This window comes from Sesamum indicum, linkage group LG4 (assembly GCF_026168435.1).
Source record: "Sesamum indicum cultivar Baizhima isolate 11 linkage group LG4, ASM2616843v1, whole genome shotgun sequence".
NCBI classification, from domain to species: Eukaryota; Viridiplantae; Streptophyta; class Magnoliopsida; order Lamiales; family Pedaliaceae; genus Sesamum; species Sesamum indicum.
In genome coordinates, this window is record NC_142660.1 from 9,330,203 (window position 1) to 9,350,440 (window position 20,238).

The 20,238-nt window shown below is 39.4% G+C and overlaps 1 protein-coding gene across 1 annotated transcript; it reads right to left on the reverse strand.

The window, feature by feature from the left end:
• Positions 1-6,841: 6,841 nt before the first annotated feature.
• LOC148788422 (uncharacterized) lies at positions 6,842-7,516 on the reverse strand. Its single transcript, XM_088880067.1, has 2 exons — positions 7,208-7,516; positions 6,842-7,099 (listed from the first exon to the last, which is right to left on the reverse strand). The coding sequence occupies exons 1-2, from the start codon at positions 7,514-7,516 to the stop codon at positions 6,842-6,844; spliced, it is 567 nt and encodes a 188-aa protein (XP_088736193.1).
• Between the last annotated feature and the right edge of the window lie 12,722 nt (positions 7,517-20,238).

Consider the following 20,238-nt stretch of genomic DNA (forward strand, 5'->3'; position numbering starts at 1 on the left):
TCAAAATCTAGTTAAGAAATGGAAATCAAAATGAATCATTATCCTTTTGGAACATTACACACATTCTGGCTTGGTATTTTTGTACAGCATTATTTGCAGGTGCTGTGCGATCCACGACGTGATGGGATAACAAAAATCCTTTTTGACTCGCCATAATTTTTCTTTGACACCTGTTCGGGTATTTTGTTGTAAGGGAGTAGTACTCCATGTTTATTGTTGCTCTATTTGTAAGGGAGTAGTACTCCTTGTTTATGGCTTTACTAGAAATTCTAGGGAGGTAGCTCTCCCCACTGTAATTATTTTGTGAATTTTAATATAGAAATGGAAATCAAAAGAGTACAATCTCCTAATTTTTTTAATTTATTTGAATATTTTTTTAATTTACTTTAATGTTTGTTGTTATTTTTGTTGATAAATGTGTTAAATTTTACAAAAAAATTTAAAAAAATTACATTTCATTACATTTAAAAAAGTTTATGTAAATTTATTAAATTTCAGAAATTTTGGAAGCTTTTCTGAAATTTTTTCCGAATTTTTGAAAATTTAAATAATTTTTTCCAAGTTTTTAAAATAACTAAAATTATTTTTAAATTCTATAAAATAAGATTTATTTTAAATTTCTGAAAAGTTTTTAAATTTCTGCAATTTTTAAAAATTTTGGAAATTTTTTAAAATTACTGAAATTTTTTAAATTTTATAATTTAAAAATAAAATCCAGATTTTTTAAAATTTCTGAAATATTTTTGAATTTCTATAATTTTATTAAATTTCAGAAATCTTTAAAGCTTTTCTAAAATTTTTCCGAATTTCTGAAAATTTAAATAACTTTTTCCAATTTTTTAAAATAACTGAATATTTTTTTTAAATTCTATAATTTTATAAAAGAAAAAGAAATTTTTTTATATTTTAGAATCTTTTTTGAATTACTGAATTTTTTTTAAAATGTGTAATTTTAAAAGAAATCCAATGTTTTTAAATTTCAGAAATATTTTTGAATTTTTGGAATTTTAAAAATATATATGGAACTTTTTAAAATTACAGAATTTCTTTTTAAAATTTGTAATTTTAAAAAGATTGTATATATGTTGTATGTTTTATGAATAAATTGGTTATAAGACAAAATTTGTCTTCTTTTCTAACTACACTAAAACCTCTATAAATTAATACTCTTATAATTAATAAACTCTCTAAAATAATAAAATCTTCCGGTCCCGAGTTGGGCCTTTGTAAAAAATTATCAAATTCGATAAGATAATAAGATAATAATTTTTCAGAAAATTCCTTTATAAATACTATGTCCCATTAAAACTCTAAATTAATAATTCATAAATATTACAATTATAAATATTATCGTAATTTGCTAAAATATGAAGTCTGTAATGCTTTACGCATTTGATCATTCATGGATGATTTTATGATGCCTTTTAGATGAGAAGACATGGTGGGTTGTTATGAATTATTTTATTTTCATATTGAGATTTATATAGTATATATTTCATTCATCATGAATGAATATATTTAATTGGCTATAATAGTTATTTAAGTGCAACAAATTAATATAAACATGCATATTTAAGTAATTTCAATGAATTGATACATGCGTCTATGAATATAATAGTTAATTGTATACAATGAATTGATATTATACATAAATATATTTAATTAGTTACAAAGAATTGATTGATGCATGAATATAATCAATGAAACATATATGAATTCATTTATTTTTAATACATATGTACTAAATTTGTTGAATTTAAAAAGTCTCTGTTTTAATTAATAAAATATTAATTTATCGATAAATTAATATCTCTCTAAATTAATAAAATTTCATGGTCCCAAGGTTATTAATTTATAGAGGTTTTACTGTAATCATGAATCAGGTTTTAAAAAAAAAAAAAGACCGGTTTGTATATGTGCACAATGGGAACTATATATTTTTAAATAATGACAACCTTCACAACAATAATAAACTTTTTTACCATAATTTTAGGCAATTTACAAAATATAGCTTAATGTAATTTTAGGACAAATTTGGACATTAATGCAAATTTTATGACTTTTACGAAATAACATCATTTTATCAATAACCAAATACAATTATGTGCTTTGAATGTTAATATTTTTAAAATTGTAGATAATGACTATCAGTGCACGGTCTGGAATTGTGTTTTGACCATAGTGAGGAAGTTTGCTAAGGTTTGATGAACATGAGATTTGTATTTAAGAAGAAAAGTTTGTGTAGCTCGACTGAAGTCGTCTACAATAGTAAGAAAGTAACTACATCTAGTTAGAGAGGGTAAGTGATAAGATCCCCGTAGATTAATGTGTATACGGTCTAGGATATGCTAAGAATGAATGTTGTTGGTGAAGGGGAGTCTGTGTTGCTTGGCCATAGGACAGGCACTGCAATATGTTTGAAAAATTTTTGGTTTCAAACAATCGAAACGACGTTTTGAAATATTACAATCAAATTTAGAAATTAAAAGCAATTAAAGCCACGTTGGAACAAATACATAAAGCAATTAGAAATGCTATTTATGACAAGAAATCTAAATCGAAAACTTACAACGAGAATTGTATCGTAACAATTCTCAGTCAAATTGAAGTCGTTAATTTAACCGAATCGCAAAATTACTGCTTGCCTTGAAGAAAATATACGCCCCGTATCAGAAGTGCACCGGGTTCAACATAATTTCTCCCAGGATAAGACGGTTACGGTTCTTTCAGTTTTAGCACTATACCGAAGAACACCTCGATCAAACACTCAGAAGCTCGTAATCAAAACTTTATAGCTCAAATCTTTAACGAAATATAGAACCCGAAAGAGAGAGAGGGAGAGAAAACTCAAAGTGTGAGTTTGTTGTTTGTGGTGTGGTTGAAGGGACAAGCCTTTATATAGGCTTAAAAAATTCAGTAATTAAAAACAACAATGAAGACAAAATTAATGGCCATGAATCCCCATCGAGAACCGAAAGCTGATTTTGAACAAAAATTGTTGTTTCATCTCATGCAATTGCAATTTGAGGCTGATTTTGAAAAACTGTTTCATTACATTCAATATTGAATTGAATGCTTTTCAAGGCAAATAAAAATGGATGTTGGCAATAGAAATGTATCTTCAATTCTATGGGTTTCCACAAAAAAAAAATCCCAACAATCCCCCACAAACTCATAGATTTGAACTCAAGTTTCCATGACTTGCCTTCAACAATGGTACCTTTCGATTTGAACCACTGTCTAAGTTATTTGACGTCAGTTATCACCAGGTCAAATGGAACTAAGCCTTGAATTTAAGCCTATGAGTGTGATAACGTCTGTCAGTAACAACAAGCCACCAGCTTTGTGTTGATCTTTAGGGTTGACACTTAGGCATGTGTCCTGATCCTATTCATGAATGCTTTCAGGAATAACCCAATTCCTTAGTTGCGGCCAAACAACGACATTCACTTAGTTGGGTGTCTCCAGGGATGCACTGTTAGCATCTCGTCTTATAAAACTTGACCCCATTCGGAGATAAACTATTACTATACTTGCAGTAGCAGCACCTTCCAGAATTTCAGGGGACGGACTCCAGATCCAAAGTATCAGTCTGTTCGGTGCTCTGACATACCCTTACGACTTGTTGATACCACGTTGAACCTTCTTTGTGGGATCTCCACTCAAAAGGTTGGGTTTCCGTCATAGATACATCACTCATGGGTTTTTAGTCCCATCCCCAATCTGGACTTATAAACATGTGACAGATTCAATCCTTTCGTCAAAGGATCAGCCAAATTGTCCTTTGTTCCCACAAAGTCAATGCCAATTACTCTGTCTGACACTATGCCCTTATAGACTTCAGTCTAACTTGGATGTGTCGTTTGGTCTTTTGATTGTATTTACGACTCCTCACATTGATATTGTGTTTTGGCTATCACAATGTACAACAATCGGTGGAAGAAGCTGACTTACAATGGAAAGTTGTGATAACAACCCAAATAGCCGTTCTGCCTCGGTACCAGTGGTATCTAACGCACATAACTCGGCTTCAAACGTAGACCGGGTTACCAAGTCTATTTTGCAGACTTCCAGGAGACTGCGCCCCCACCTAAGGTAAACACATATCCTGAACACCCATTACTCCCAAAGTTTTTGGCTATCTAGCTAGCATCATTATATCCCTCAAGAACAGCAGGGAATTTTTCATAATGTATAGCCAATGATACCGTGCCCTTTAGGTACCGTAGTACTCTATCCAAAGCACTCCAATGGGTTTTGTCAAGACAACTAGTGTATCTAGCCAGCTTAGAGATAGAAAAGGATATATTCGGTCCCGTGCCATTTGCCAGATACTGTAAGCTCCCAATAATTTGGGAATACGTTAGCTGTGCAACTAAAACACCACTTTCATTTTTTAATAAAGCTACAGAATGATCATATGGTGTTTTAGCAATTCTACTGTTTTGATAACCAAATTTCTCAATTATCTTCTCAACATAATGAGATTGAGAAATGGCTATTCCATCAGTTGAACGAGTTAACTTGATGCCAAGAATCACATTAGCCTCACCCATATCCTTCATTTCAAACTTATTTTTCAAAAATAACTTGGTTTCGATAATAATATTTAGACATGATCCTATTAACATAATATCATCTACATACAGGCATAGAATTATCATTTTATCTCCTTTAACCATGCAGTATATACACTTATCATTCTCATTTACAGTGAAGCCAAACGCAACGCAAGAATAGTTTTTTCAAACTTTTCATGCCACTATTTAGGTGCTTGTTAAAATCCATATAGAGACTTAACAAGTTTACAAACTTTATGCTCGTTACCATGAGCTACAAAACCCTCAGGCTGATCCATGTAAATTTATTCCTCGAGTTCACCATATAAGAAGGTTGTTTTCACATCCATCTGATGAATCGGGAGATTATACACCGAAGCAAGTGCTATAAGCACCCGAATTTGTAGTCAATCGAGCTACTAGAGAATAGGTATCGAAATAGTCTATTCCCTCCTTTTTTTTAAACCCTTTAGCCACCAATCTGACTTTAAACTTATCTATGGTCCCATCAGGCTTCAGTTTTCTTTTAAAGATCCACTTACCCAATAGTAGTACACCTCGGAGGAAGATCGACTAACACCCACGTTCCATTGGAAACAATGGAGTCCATATCACTTTTGGCAGTTTCTTTCCACTGCTTGGCTTCTTCAGAAGCCATAGCATCTTTGAAAGTGATCGGATCATCCTCGATGTCGTAAGTGACAAAGTCACTTTCAAAATTCTTGACAATCCTAGCTCTCTTACTCCGTTTAGGTTCATCTAACTTCTCATGAGTCTGATTAGAACTACTAGGGCTAACCCCTACATTTGACATCTTTTCCACATGTTCAGGAATAGATGTGGAGGCAAGTGAATCATCAGGCGAAATATTTGAAGGTACTGCATAACGAAATTCAACTATTGTGTTGACCTCAATGCTTGGAATTCTGATTTAATAACCAGAAATATTAGGGTATAACTTGTCTCCACATAGCCCAAGAACACAACATCAACCCTCTTAGGACCCAATTTCTTTCGTTTGTGTTATGGGACTAGCACTTTTTGTAGGCACCCCCACACTCGAAAGTATTTGAGGCTTGTTTCCTACCTTTCCACAATTCGAAAGGAGTACTCGTATTGTGTTTTAGAGGGACTCTATCCTTTCGTTCAACTATTCCATTAGACGAAGGGGAACATGGAGGAGTCTCTTCATAAACAATGCCAAAAGTTTGACAATATTCGTTGAACTTACTCGACTCATACTCTCCTCCTCTATCGGACCTTAGTCTTTTAAGTTTCTTACTAGTTTGGGTTTCTGCTTCATTTTTAAATAAAATAAATTTATCTAAGACTTCATTTTTATTTTTTATGAGAAACACATTATAGTATCTACTGCAATCATCTATAAAGGTGATAAAATATCATTTGTGGTCCCTAGTCAAAACTCCATTGAACTCACAAATATCAGTATGAACTAAATCAAGTATTTTCGAATTCCTTTCAATTGACTGATAGGGTTTCCTAACTTATTTAGCTTCTACACAAACTTGGCATTTATTGTTTCGTTCAATATTTTGACTAGGAATTAAATTCAAATTCATCATTCGTTTGATCAAATTTAGATTTAAATGACCTAACCTACTATGCCACAGAGTAGAAGATTCCACATTCAATATAATAGAATCAGAAATATCAATTTTATTATTATCAACTCGAACTTTAAACAAGCCATCGTCTAAATAGCCTTTACCGACAAAAATACCAAATTGCTGAATTACAACTTTATTAAATTTGAAAACCAATTCATATCTCTCCCTAACTATTACAGAACTACTAATGATATTTCTTCTGACAGTGGGTACATGATGAACTCTTTTTAGCGATAGAATGCACCCTGAAGGAACTTTCAAGTCCACGCTTTCCATCCCAAATACTTCAGATGTACTGGAGTTCCCCATGCTTACTGTCCTTCCACTGATGACCTGATAAGACACAAAGAGAGATTTATCAGCACAAACGTGCACATTCGCTCCAGTGTCAATCAACCAATCATATGGTTCGTAAATAGTCAGGAGTTCGGGTTATACAGATACATACCCGCGAGTTGCTCTTGAGGTGCTAGCACCGCTAGAACCTCCCACAACCATATTGACAGCTGTCTGCCCAATTTTGGCTTTTTTATTAGGACAAAGCTTGGCCCAGTGTCCCACCACAGGTTCCAGCATGGTTTGTTTACTTTTGGTTTCTTATTGTTGGAGGCTTTTATTGATGGCTTTTGAGTTCGTGTTAATCTTATTCACTTTCTATTTCCCCACTATTAGATTGGCCCTTGGTTGATGTTCAACAGGCATCTTGTGCGTTTGGTTTCTATGTTCTTCCTCAATGCTGATAGCAATCATAAGATCATCCAAAGACAATCTCCCTTTCTGATGCTTGAGTGTCATGCCAAAATTTTCCCAAGATTTGGGAAATTTGTCCACTATGGACATGACCAAAAACTTCTCGGGAAGCTTCATCTCAGCATCAGCCAGAGTATGCTCAAGATTGATAATCTCATGAGTCTGTTCAGCTACAGATCAGTCCTCAACCATTTGATACGTCATGAACTTGGAAACGGAATACTTTTCGAGCCCTTGCTCTTTAGTATTATATTTTCGGACAAACTCAACCCACAGAGACTTAGCAGTGTAAGAATCGAAACAATAGACATCGAAGAGCGTATTTGACAAGGTTGACAAAATAGCTCCTCTGCTTATTTGATCCCTTTCTGTCCACTGCGCTATCTCAGCAGTTCTGGGATCGGTATCAGTAGGTTCAGGTCTGGTCACCTGAATCACTGACAAGAGTCCTTTCATCGTCAACCAAATTTTCATTCTCTGTTGCCAGCGTTTGAAAAACTGGCCCAAAAACTTGTCCGGTAAACCAGTCAAGTCGACCTTGTGTGTGATCGAAATTGCAACAAAAATTGGCTTGGCCATCTTTAGTATTTTAGGAAACTAAAAGTAACATTTTAAAAAATGAGTTTGAAAATAGAGTTTTCCAAAATAGTTCCAACAACAAAATTTTATTTTTCAAAACCTGTATATTTTCTTCAAGACTATTGGAAAAATATTTGGTTTCAAGCAATCGAAACGATATTTTGAAATATTACAATCGGATTTAGAAATCGAAAGCAATTAAAGCCACGTTGGAACAAATAACATAAAGCAATTAGAAATGCTATTTATGACAAGAAATTTAAACTGAAAACTTGCAACGAGAATTGTATCGTAACGATTCTTAGTACAATTGAAATCGTTAATTTAACCGAATTGCAGAATTACTGCTTGCCTTGAATAAAATATACGCCCCGTATCAGAAATGCATTGGGTTCAACGTAATTTCTCCCAGGATAAGATGGTTATAGTTCTTTCGATTTCAACACTATACCGAAGAACACCTCAATCAAACACTCAAAAGCTAGTAATCAAAACATTATAGTTCAAATCTTTAATAAAATATAGAAGCCGAAAGAGAGAGAGGGAGAGAAAACTCAAAGTGTGAGTTTGTTGTTTGTGGTGTGTACCAAATGGTGAAGAGACAAGCCTTTATGTAGGCTTTAAAAATTCAGCAATTAAAAACAGCAATGAAGACAAAATTAATGGCCATGAGTCCCCATCCAAAACCGGAAGATGATTTTGAACAAAAATTGTTGTTTCATCTCAACCAATTGCAATTTGAGGTTGATTTTGAAAAACTGTTTCATTACATTAAATATTGAATTAGATGTTTTTCAAGGCAAATGAAAATGGATGTTGGCAATAGAAATGTATCTACAATTCTATGGGTTTCCACAAAAAAAAAAAAAATCCCAACACAATCAACATCGTGTACAGGACCAATTTCTTTTATTTCTGGAACATGCTTGAGTACAAGAATGAATGTGATGGGTATCTACTACAATATGCTAGGAAATGACAAAAACACCCTTCATTAAGGGTATTAATGTCCTTTCTCTAGAGGATCTGCGCCTCTTCTGTCGGGCGGGTCGCAGAGGACCCGACCCGATTCTGGACGCGAGCCAGTAGGATAAGGCCACATGGCCCAGTCAACAGTATCCAGCTGTGCTCTATAAATAGACCCGAAATGCCGTAATTAAAGGTAGCTGTTCTGCATTTATTGAGATCGAACTTTGTGATCGCTTACTTTTCTCTCGATCAACCTAACTTGAGCGTCGGAGGGTCATTGTGGAGGACGTGCCCGACGAGCTCATTGTTCTTGTCTTATTCTCAGGGAACCCAAAATCTGATCTTGGAGAAGTTAGCTATCTGTGACGAGTTCGTATATAGGGATCGGTGAATTCGTGCCGGATCAGTTGGTGCCGTCTGTGGGAACATCTAAGAAGTATCATCATGGAAGGTTCATCGAGGAGAAACGCCGGGGAAGAAGAGACGCCTAGGAAAGGAGGACCTACGATACAAATAACAAAAGATGAATTGCAAAGAATGATAGAAGAAGCGAGTCGGAATGCTATTGTAGAATATGAGAGAAGAACTGCGACCCCAGTAGTCAAAGAAACTGCTAGGAAGCAACTATTCAAAAATACTGAGCCCCGTAGAGAGTCGAGGGAGCATAGTGAGCAGGAACGCCGGAGTAAACGACCGGCTTCATCGGAAGCTGGATCCAGCAGTCATATTTGTACAAAGAGAAGAGAACCTGTGATATCGCGGGCAGAGGTCGAGAGCGTGGGAAGACAGATAGAGAGCTTGAACAAACAAATCGATGAGTTGAAGAAACGAGGAGAGATAGTCTCACACAACAAGAATTCCCCTTTCAATAATGACATTTTGGTTCAAACAGTCGAACTGGGTTTTAGAGTACCTGATTTGCAGAGGTACGACGGAATGAAGGATTCGCAGGAGCATGTGGCTGCATTTGAAATAGTGATGAACTTATACGGACAACCGGGTCCTATCATGGCAAAATTGTTTGCAACTACGCTCACGGGAAAGGCACAAGAATGGTTCACAAATTTGCCCCGGGGAAGCATTGAATCTTACGAACAGCCGGTACAAAAGTTCAATTTTCATTGTGCAAGCAAAAAGAAACAGAAGAGGTCGGCAACCTATCTGTTCAACATCCGATAGAGGGAAGAGGAGACCTTGAAGAACTTCTTGGGGAGGTTCAATAATGAGACGTTGGAGGTGCAAGAATTGAGGATTGACATGATCTTAAGTATTTCGAGTCACGGGTTGAGGAAAGGTCCCTTCACATCTGCGCTCGCTCGCGACCCTCCGAGGGATGTTGAGCAGTTAATGGCTTTAGCTCAGAAGTGCATAGAGGAGGAAGAGGTGAACGCGATGAAGGATTCTGAGCGAAGAGAGCGCGAACACACGTACAAGTCGAAAATGCAGACGTTCTGAAATGGCCAAGGCACACCAGGTATGCCCCATCTAAAAAATTTTCTAACAAATATTGCAGATTTCATCGCGAGAGGGGGCACAACACGGAGGAATGTTTCCAACTTACGGACGAGATTGAGACGTTGGTTAGACAGGGATACTTCCAGGATCGGGTTCCCCCAAACTGCAAGATTAGTAAGGAGACGATGAGGAGTAGGTCGAGAAGCCGGGATCGAAATCCTGGCCCTTCAAAAACGGAAAAAGCCCCACCCAGCGGGAACAATGAACCAACCAAAGGGGTGATCTACACCATTGCAGGGAGCTCGAGTTCGGGTGATTTGAGCAGGACCAGGAAGAGATGTTCTAGAACCATGAGCTCGGGCAGAGGAAGAGAGTTCGTGCCAAAAGTTGAAGAGGAAGAAACCATTTCCTTTGATAGCTCAGACAAGCCAGAAGAAAGCGGAGATATGAATGATCCAATGTTCATCCGGTTGGATATAACAAATTTCACTGTTCACAAGGTGTGGGTAGACAGTGGCAGTTCCGCGGACATCATCTTCAAAAGCGTGGTTGACAAGATAGGTCTAGAGAATGCTCGGTTGGAACCGGTGAAGACTCCGCTGGTCAGTTTTGGGGGGAGCGAAGTAGCCTCTTTGGGAACGATCGAGCTACCCATGTCCATGGGAGATGAGCCTAAGAGAAAAACATTGATGGTTAAATTTCTGGTAGTAGATACTCCGTTCACTTACAACGTTATCCTGGGTAGACCAAGGCTAAATTCATTCCGAGCAGTCATTTCCACTTATCACATGAAGATGAAGTTCCCCATAGAGTACGAGATTGGAGAGGTGTCATGCGACCGAAAGGAGGCTAAAAAATGCTACAAATTATCACTAAAAGGGGAGTCCGAACAGAAGAAAAGGAAGATCAAGGAAGATGCTGAACATCGACCCTATGAGCCAGAACACTTGAAGCCCAGCGGTGAATATAAGGTTGTGCAGCTCGTGCCTGAAGAACCCGACAAAACTACCAGAATTGGGGCGAACATGGATAGAGAGATGACCATGATAGATTTTTGAGAAAGAACATGGACGTGTTCGCTTGGAATCCTTCGAATTTTACAGGGATCGACCCAGAGGTCATTGTGCATCGTTTGAACGTCGACTTGGGGGCCCGACCTGTACAGCAGAAGAAGAGGTCGTTTGGGAACGATAAGAAGGAAATCATCAGACAGGAGATCGACATATTTCTTAAAGCCAGGTATGTGTCTGAAATTCAGTATACGAATTGGCTTTCTAACGTGGTGCTTGTCCCCAAATTCTTGGGAAAATGGCGCATGTGTGTTGATTTCACAGATCTGAATAAAGCCTGTCTAAAGGACCCATACCCCCTGCCGAGGATCGATATGATGGTAGACTCAATAGTCGGGTTCGAAATGTTTTCAATGATGGACGCCTATCAGGGGTATCATCAAATCCACATGGCCGAGGATGACAGAGATAAGACCTCATTCATCACCGACAAGGGGATCTATTGCTACAACATGATGCCATTCGGTCTGAAGAATGCGGGCGCAACATATCAACGACTGGTTAACAAGATGTTTGGTGACCTGCTGGGAAAAACAATGGAAGTATACGTTGATGATATGCTGGTCAAAATCAGGAGATCGCAGGATCACCTTGAGGACCTCGCACAAGCGTTCAGTATAATGAGGTCGTACGGAATGAAACTGAATCCAAACAAGTGCACCTTTGGAGTAGGAGGCGGAAAATTTCTGGGGTACATGATTAGCGAATGAGGAATTGAGGCTAACCCGAAAAAGATCTAAGCCATAATGAACTTGCGATCACCAACTACGATCAAAGAGGTGCATAAGCTAACTGGAAAGATCGCATCATTGAGCAGGTTTATTTCTCGATCGGCAGATAGAAGCCTACCTTTCTTCAAGGTTTTCAGGAAATCGAAAAACTTCGCATGGACTGAGGAATGCGAGAAAGCGCTACAAGAGTTAAAGGAGTATCTGACAAAACCCCACCTACTAGCAAATCCAAAGGAAAAAGAAACCCTGTAATTGTACTTAGGCATATCGGAGAATGCAGTCAGTTCGGTTTTGGTGCGGGAAGAAGCCGGTAATCAGAATCCAATATATTATGTTAGCAAGATGCTCCAAGGCGTTGAATCGAAGTATTCAGAGATAGAAAAGTTAGCGCTCGCCTTAGTAGTAACGGCTCGAAAGTTGCGACCTTACTTTCAATCGCACAAAGTGGTGGTATTGATAAATCAACCCCTAAAACACGTGATGTCGCGACTCGAGGCCTCAGGCCGATTGATCAAATGGGTTGTCGAATTGGGACAGTATGACGTTGACTATCAGCCCAGGACTGCACAGAAAGCACAGGTGCTGGCAGACTTTGTGACGGAGCTATCTAGCGACCTGAAATCACCTCTAGCTGCTGAAGAGCAGGGCTCGAAATGGATGTTTCATGTGGATGGTTCGTCAATGCCAACAATGGAGGAACGGGCATATTGATTCAAGGGCCCAAGGCAGTAGAGATCGAGGTGGCAGCTCGTTTGTCTTTTCCTGTAACCAATAATGAGGCAAAATATGAAGCACTCATCTTGGGATTAGAACTTGCATATTAAGCTGGTTCCAAAGACATGGAGGTTTTCACAGATTCTCAATTAATTGCATTGTAAATTGAAGGAACGTAAGAAACTAGGGAAAGGACGATGACATCTTACAAGGAGATCGTACAAAAATTAATGAGCAAATTTGACAAATGTTCTATTTTACAGGTGCCTAGAACAGAAAACGACAAAGCGGATGCCTTATCCAAATTTGGGGCCGCAATGGATGGGATTAGAGATCGCAGAATAACAGCGTTGGTGCGTGAGCGATCAGCCCTAGCGAGCAGAATGGAGGTGCAAGTAGTCTCCGAAGCCGAGTCGTGGAAGGATGAAATCATTAAATACTTGGAGAACAACATCTTGCCTACCGATCCCGTCGCGGCGAAAAGAGTGAAATTCCGAGCTACACGATTCACTATGTTGTCGGGGCAATTGTACAAGCGAACACTGGATGGGCCTCTCCTGAAATGCTTAGACGAGGAGAGAGCCTTGTACGTGATGCGCGAAATCCACGAAGGGAGCTGTGGGAACCATTCAGGTGCGAGATCGCTGGCTCAGAAGATCATACGACAGGTGTATTTCTTGCCCACATTGGTCAAAGATTCCAATGACCTGGTGAAGAAGTGCGAAAGCTACCAGAAATATGCATCCCTGATACACCAACCAGCGACCTCAATGGAGCCGATCAAAATAGCTTGTCCGTTCGACCAGTGGGGAATAGACATCGTGGGACCTTTCCCCCCTGCACAAGCTCAAAAGAAATTCATCATTGTAGCGGTCGAATACTTCTCCAAGTGGGTCGAAGCGGAGGCCGTGGCCAAGATATCCGAGAGAGAAGTCATTAACTTTATTTGGAAGAACATCATCTGCAGGTTCGGAAAACCCAGAATTTTAATTTCTGATAATGGCACCAAATTTCAGGGAAGAAAGATTACAGAATAGTGCAAGGAGCTCAAGATCGAACAGCACTTCACGGCGGTCGCGAATCCGCAGGCCAATGGGCAAACGGAGGTGACTAACAGAACGATCCTACAACACTTGAAAACACGACTAGAAAATAAAGGATCATGGGTAGACGAACTGCCAGGAGTTCTATGGGCTTACCGCATAATTCCGCGAACTGCTATAGGCGAGATCCCATTTTTCCTGGTATACGGGACGGATGCTATAATTCCTACGGAGGTAGGAGAGGAGTCCCAACGGATCACATCTTACGACCCTAGTTCTAACCAAGGTGAGTAGAATTTCGACCTTACAGTGATCGAAGAGAAGAGAGATGCGGCATACGCCCGAATCTTGCACCACAAGGGGTTAATGATGAAAAATCATGATCGAAGGGTTCGACCAAGGCAGCTAGAAGTGGGAGATCTTGTGTTAAAGAAAGTGGAGGCCTCCAAACACGTTGGAAAATTGGAATCGCCATGGGAGGGGCCATACAAAGTCACCAAGATCAGGAAAAAAGGTACGTACAAGTTGCAAGATATGCAGAGACGAAACTTGCCGCGACCATGGAATATCCAGATCTTGAAAAAGTTCTATGTGTGAAGGGAGATTGCATTTATGGAGCCTGTGAAAGGCCGTCAACTAGCTGGAGAGCGCTTATTATGGAGCCTGTGAAAGGGCATCAACTGCGGAGAGATCACATTTAAGGAGCCTATGAAAGGCCATCAACTGCGGAGAGGTCGCACTTAAGGAGCCTGTGAAAAGCCATCAACTGCGGAGAGATCGCATTTCTGGTGCCTGTGAAAGGCCAATCAACCGTCCGAAGACACCTCAAGGAGCTTGTGAAAGGCCATCAACTGCGGAGAGGTCGCATTTCTGGTGCCTATGAAAGGCCAATTGACCGTCTGAGGACACCTAAAGGAGCCTGTGAAAGGCCACCAAATACGAAGATCGCATTAATGAAGTCAGTTTGAAAGTTCACATCCAAGGTTAGGAAGGTCGCATTTTTTGTATCAGAAACAGTCATTAATACATATGATAATATCTGGAAGGACTTGTACAAAGTGTAATCCCTTTTTGTAATCCCTTTTGAGAAATTCCAAGAAGCCAATTTGTCTTTTCGTGTTACATTGATTCAAAAATTATGCTTATCTTATGCTTAGTATTACCTATTGCCGAATTCTTCAAAACGCCACACGCCAACTGAAAAAGAGGCGTTCAACAAACTGCAATCTGAAAAAGATGCACTTCACACACCAACTGAAAAAGAGGCGTTCAACAAACTACGATCTGAAAAAGACGCAGCCTGCAGTGCGATCTGAAAAAGAGGCGTTCAACAAGAACACACACTATCTAAGAAAAAAGAGCACCCGAGGAAGAACGATGAGAAGTAAAAGGCATCAATACACGAGCTGTCAAAAGATCTATTCTTTCATTAATGAAGCATCATGTACAGGACAACATCAAAAAATCATGCCCTTCAAAACCAGCCGTAAAAAAATTACAAGTATGTCAATGACAAGTGTATCAATAAGAATTGTCTAAATGAACCAAGCCCCTGATCACATCAGTCGTCGGCTTCTAGCCCCTCCCTCAAAGCTGCAAACTTATCCTCCTCAAGATCGGGTTCATCAGGATAGGGTTGAAGGTCGCCATCGAGCGTGATATCCATTTGACTGCGATTAAAAGACTCTTGAAATCCACCAAGTTTCTTAATTTGAGCCTCACACGTCTTATAGCCCTTGGTGAAAGAGTCAGCAGACTTGATCTCAACAGCAGTCTTGAAAGTGTCCGTCTTCAAGAAGTAGCAGATAACAACCATACGGGAGCTCGCTAAAATCTGGTGATGCTCTTCTAGTGAAATGCGACCGGCCTGGCCTTCATCAAATCCCTTCTTATGGCCCCCGACCAGCCGGACCTCCTTGCCAGCCTCAAACCCTTCTTTCCGACCTTCTGATAGGGCGACCTCCTTGTCCTTGTTAGCAGCTGCAAGCTCGCCTTTCCAAAACCCGGAGTTTCTCGAGCAAAGCCTGCATCTCCTCCACATGAGCTCGATCCGTTCTATCCCTATCAGCCAGTTGTGCTTGGAGCTCCTTCACCTTCCTATCGGACAAAATGTGGTTTTTGCGATAGGTCGTGCATTTCATGCATAGGCTCCGGAAGAACGTCAATGCCTACAATATTGATCAAAATTGTTTAGAGTCGAATACCAAAACTGCAGTAAAAATTATGAGATTACCTGTAGCTGAGCATGAACCCCATATTCCTCGACCCTGAGGGGATTGTTTGCTGCTAAGGAGCTCTGATCGTGGAGAGAGGTGAAAGAGTCGTACAGCTCGAAGGACTCACCTCCTGCTTTTGACAAAAGGATAGAACTAGAAGAGTTGTTCCACCTCAGAGCCATCCGATCTCCATTCTGTTCAGACGGATGGGGCTGATCGCCTCTCAGTGCCTCCTTGGTCTCTTCCCAGCAAGAGGCAAGTTGTTCTAACCGCAGAAACCTTTCGCGTTTATCTGCCTGTTCGGCCTTAACTGCAGCTTCCTTGGCCATCCTGCTCAATGATTTGGATCGATGGGACTTTGAGGGTTTCGAAGACCTAGAAGGTCCTGTTGGCTCTTTATCTCTTGCCTCATCCCCATGCCCGTGCTTGTGCGAAGCCCACTTCCGTTTTTTCTTTTCTCCACTATCGCGGTCGTGCTTCTCAAGTTCACCCCCCTGATCGCCGCTCAGATCGTCGAGATTCAGTTCTAAGTCAGAAGAGTTGTATCCATGCAGAGGAAGAGGGGGCGTCTCCTTGCTGTTGACCTGAATAGGATGAATGTCAGTAGGGCTCGCAGGCACAGGGGCTCGCGAAGGGGCTTGTATAGGTGAGCTCGAAGGGGGATCTGCAGGAGGTGCGACCTGCTTCCCCTTGGCCTTCAACTTATTTTCGGCCGCCTTCAGCCGTAGAGTGTAACGAGAGCTCATGATTATACTATCTGCAAAACAGAGGTATGTAAGCAAACTCAAACAGAATGATAAGGCAATGCGTCGTACGAGAAAAAGAGATCACCTAATGACTCTTCGACGTGGAGGGGCGTTGGAGATAGCCCAGACAGTCGCAAAACCTTCTCAGTGAGAAGCTTCTTGGGGTCGTACTTATAAGAGGTTAAACTATTTATTTGATCGCCCTCCAGCCCCCCTCCACTTGTCTTGGGAACAGGTTTATATTTACTTCATTCCATTTCAAAAGGCCAAATACGGGTTGGTGGTCGAACAATTCTAACCAGGCCCCTGTGTTCGATTTTAAAGTACCCAGATATCTACAGTCATGCTTGGTAGAAAGGTAGAAGAAACCCCTATGACCTGATCGTTTGGAAGAGGTGAAAGAGTATAAACTCCAGAAGTTATCAAAACTGGGTTCAACACCCAAATATTGCATTATTACGACAAAAAGAACAATATGAGTAATAGAGTTGGGAGAAATCTGCATAGGGCATATCTCCAGTTTATTCAAAATTGCGGATAGAGGAGGAGCTAAAGGGAACCTCAACTCGGCGTCGAGATGTTAGATAGAAAAGGCACAGAAACCAGGGGGAGGACGATGCATGCGATCGAAAGCCCTACGAATGATAATCTCGTACTTAGGGGGTATGTAATATTTTTCCCTAATCTTGCGAATAGGGGTTCTGACACTACTGACTACAGCTTCCCAAGGATTCCTAGCGAGCCTATCTTGGAATATTTCAAGGGTAGAAGGCCCAGCTTGTTTATCAAGAGTTTTGGAAATCTAGAACTTTTTGTTCCTTTGTGGAGAGGTAGAAAAGGAACCATGAGCAGACCCAGAAGGGGTCGCAGACGACCCGGAGCCAGAGCTCGAACCAGAATTTGAACTAAAGCTGGAAGACATCGTACCTTATAACAGGATGGCTCTGGAAGCTGAAGATCGAACGCGAACTCGAAGTTATAAGCACTGGTCGCTAAAGCTTATGTGTGGGGGGGGGGGGAAATGTTTGAATGAATGGTGTATTTATAGGTTCACTTTTTTGGGGAAGCGCGCCACAGACAAGGTCACCGGATGATGCCACGTGTCCATCAAAAGTGCGAGATCGATGGATGCGACCGTTCTACTTCTTCAAAAGCAATAAATTGCACTTTGAATAAGTGAGGGAGTAATGATGGGTATCTGCTGCAATATGCTAGGAAATGACAAAAACACTCTTCATTAAGGGTATTAATGTCCTTTCTCTAGAGGATCCGCGCCTCTTCTGTCGAGCGGGTCGTAGAGGACCCGACCCGATCCGAATAACAGCCTTGAAGACCCGGACAATCACAGTCGTCTGATCTGGACGAGAGCCAGTAGGATAAGGCCACGTGGCCCAGTCAACAATATCCAACTGTGCTCTATAAATAGACCTGAAACACCGTAATTAAAGATAACTGTTCTGCATTTATTAAGATCGAACTTTGTGATCGCTTACTCTTCTCTCGATCAACCTAACTTGAGCGTCGGAGGGTCATTGTCGGGGACATGCCCGACAAGCTCATTGTTCTTGTCTTATTCTCTGGAAACCCAAGATCTGATCTTGGAGGAGTTAGCTATCTGTGACGAGTTCGTATATAGGGATCGCTGAATTCGAGCCGGATCAGAATGGATATCCCAACCTTCTGTGCCATAACATTCTATTACAAATTTGAGATGTAAAGCAAGTATTTTTTTAGCTTGATGTATGAATCAATGATAGTGGAACCGAATGAAGATTTGTCTAAGAAATACAAAATTGCCCAATTGTGTTCCTACAGCTAGAGCCCTTTTAGTCTTCTGATTCTGAAAAATGCAATGAGATGAACAAAACAACACTTCAATAGATGAGGATGAACAAAGCTTAGGAACTGATAACAAATTAAACTTTAAAGGAAGGTACTAACAACACGACATTGAGTGCACAGTCTGTGTGACTGATTGAGTAGTACTGTCAGGCAAATGAACTAAGGTAGGGTGAAGCAAAGGTGAAAGATTATCAAGAATGCAAGTGGTAGCACACATGTGATTGGTTGCCCTCATATCTACAATCCAAGAGGATAAAATTTCAGCTCCATATCTAGCAAAAACAACATTCATACCTGCAAAATCATCCACATTCGCCAGGTTTCCTTGTGGCTGACCAACCTGCATATTGCTCTTCATTAATCTGATTAACTCCTGTAACATATCCTCCTCCTTATCATACTGGAGCACCCTTCTTAGGTCCAACTTCTGCTGCAAATTCTCTGACTGATCTTGCATATCGTTTTCTCTTGTCCATGTAGCTTAAAACATGTGTCCCTATTATAGCCTGTTTTATCACAATGCGTGCAACATTGTGTTCTTTTGTTAGCAACATATTTCTTCCTGTCAAATTTGGCTCCTCCTTGCACATACCGTTGTATTTTCAATGGTATCAGTTAGTTCCATGTCCACCTGCTTTTGTTTCTCAACACTCTATATCATTGCATATGCTTTCTTAATTATGGGAACTAGATCCATTGCATATTTTTCATATAATGTTACGGAGCCCGTCCCAAATAGGAATGGTCTTGCATGAACTATTCCTAAGTATTTGTAACACCATTTATAAGGATGGATGTCCAACCGTCCCAAAATCGTTCCAAAAACCGCTCCCAATTAGTTTGGTATCTTGAAAACCATTCCAGATACAAAAGAAAAAAAAATTGTTCCTAAACCCGCCCCCAAATTCCGCCTTTTTTTTTTCTAGTGTAATGAAGTTTTGTTTAAGGAATTTTTAGTCTTTTTTAAAAATTTATTTATTATTTTGCCAGATAAATGAAGGGTGTCGTTGTATTGCAGATTTTTTTTTTGCAAGCATTTTAATGTTTTACAAACCTCAAGGAGGATAATGTAATTTCCTACCTAACAAGGACGTATTTGCAATTATACTAAATCTCAAAAGGTGTGGATTTACTTCACCCTAATATATAAGATAATCCCTGCAATGGACAAAAAACAGCTACGTTAGCAAAGAAAAAATAAAATATTACATTTAAGTAAAAAATATGTAAGATCATAACATTTAACTCCCTTAATATTTTAAAATATTACAATTTGGTCCAAAGGGCATTTTTGTCTCAAAATTGGTCAAATAATAGTCAAACATTTTATTAGGGATATTTTGGGTATAATATGTGATAAATTCACCGAAAACCTATCGGTGGAGTTAAATGTTAGATGGGACAAACCTCAAGGAGGGTAAATATAATTTTTTATTTAATAAAAATGTATTTGTAATTATGTCAAACATAAGGGACTGTTGATGTAATTTACCCTTATTTTTTTTATTTATCACAAGTGTGCAGCTTATTTTATTGCAGAGACATTTTTTTTTATCTTTCATAACTGGGCAGCTTATCTTTTTGCAAAATTTAGTGGAAAAACTTGTCATTTTATCGTGAGATGCATTCAAATTGTGACATAATAGGATATAATTCCCTTCAAAAAGTCTAGTGAGTTTCAAACCATGAAAAACCACCTTTGACCTTTCAAAAGTGGGTTTTCATCCCTCACATAACAGTTTAAATAGGGTTAGGACTAAAAGTGCAAAAGTTTTTCTTTCTAGGGGATCAAAATTGCTGAGCCCATAATGTGTGGGACCAAAATTACAACAGTATCGATCTAGCGGGACCAAAATTGTAATTTTTCCCCCATTTATTCTCTTTATCTCTGACAGAAACAAAAAAAGAAGCAAAACAGAGTTGCAATTCAGTCAAA

Bases quoted from the DNA above. Each gene is read 5' to 3' on its own strand.
- LOC148788422 (XM_088880067.1), bottom strand. From the start codon at position 7,516: ATGGCCAAGCCAATTTTTGTTGCAATTTCGATCACACACAAGGTCGAC. The intron at 7,100-7,207 runs GTTGAGTTTGTC...GTAGCTGAACAG, and splicing joins ACACTGCTAAGTCTCTGTGG to ACTCATGAGATTATCAATCT.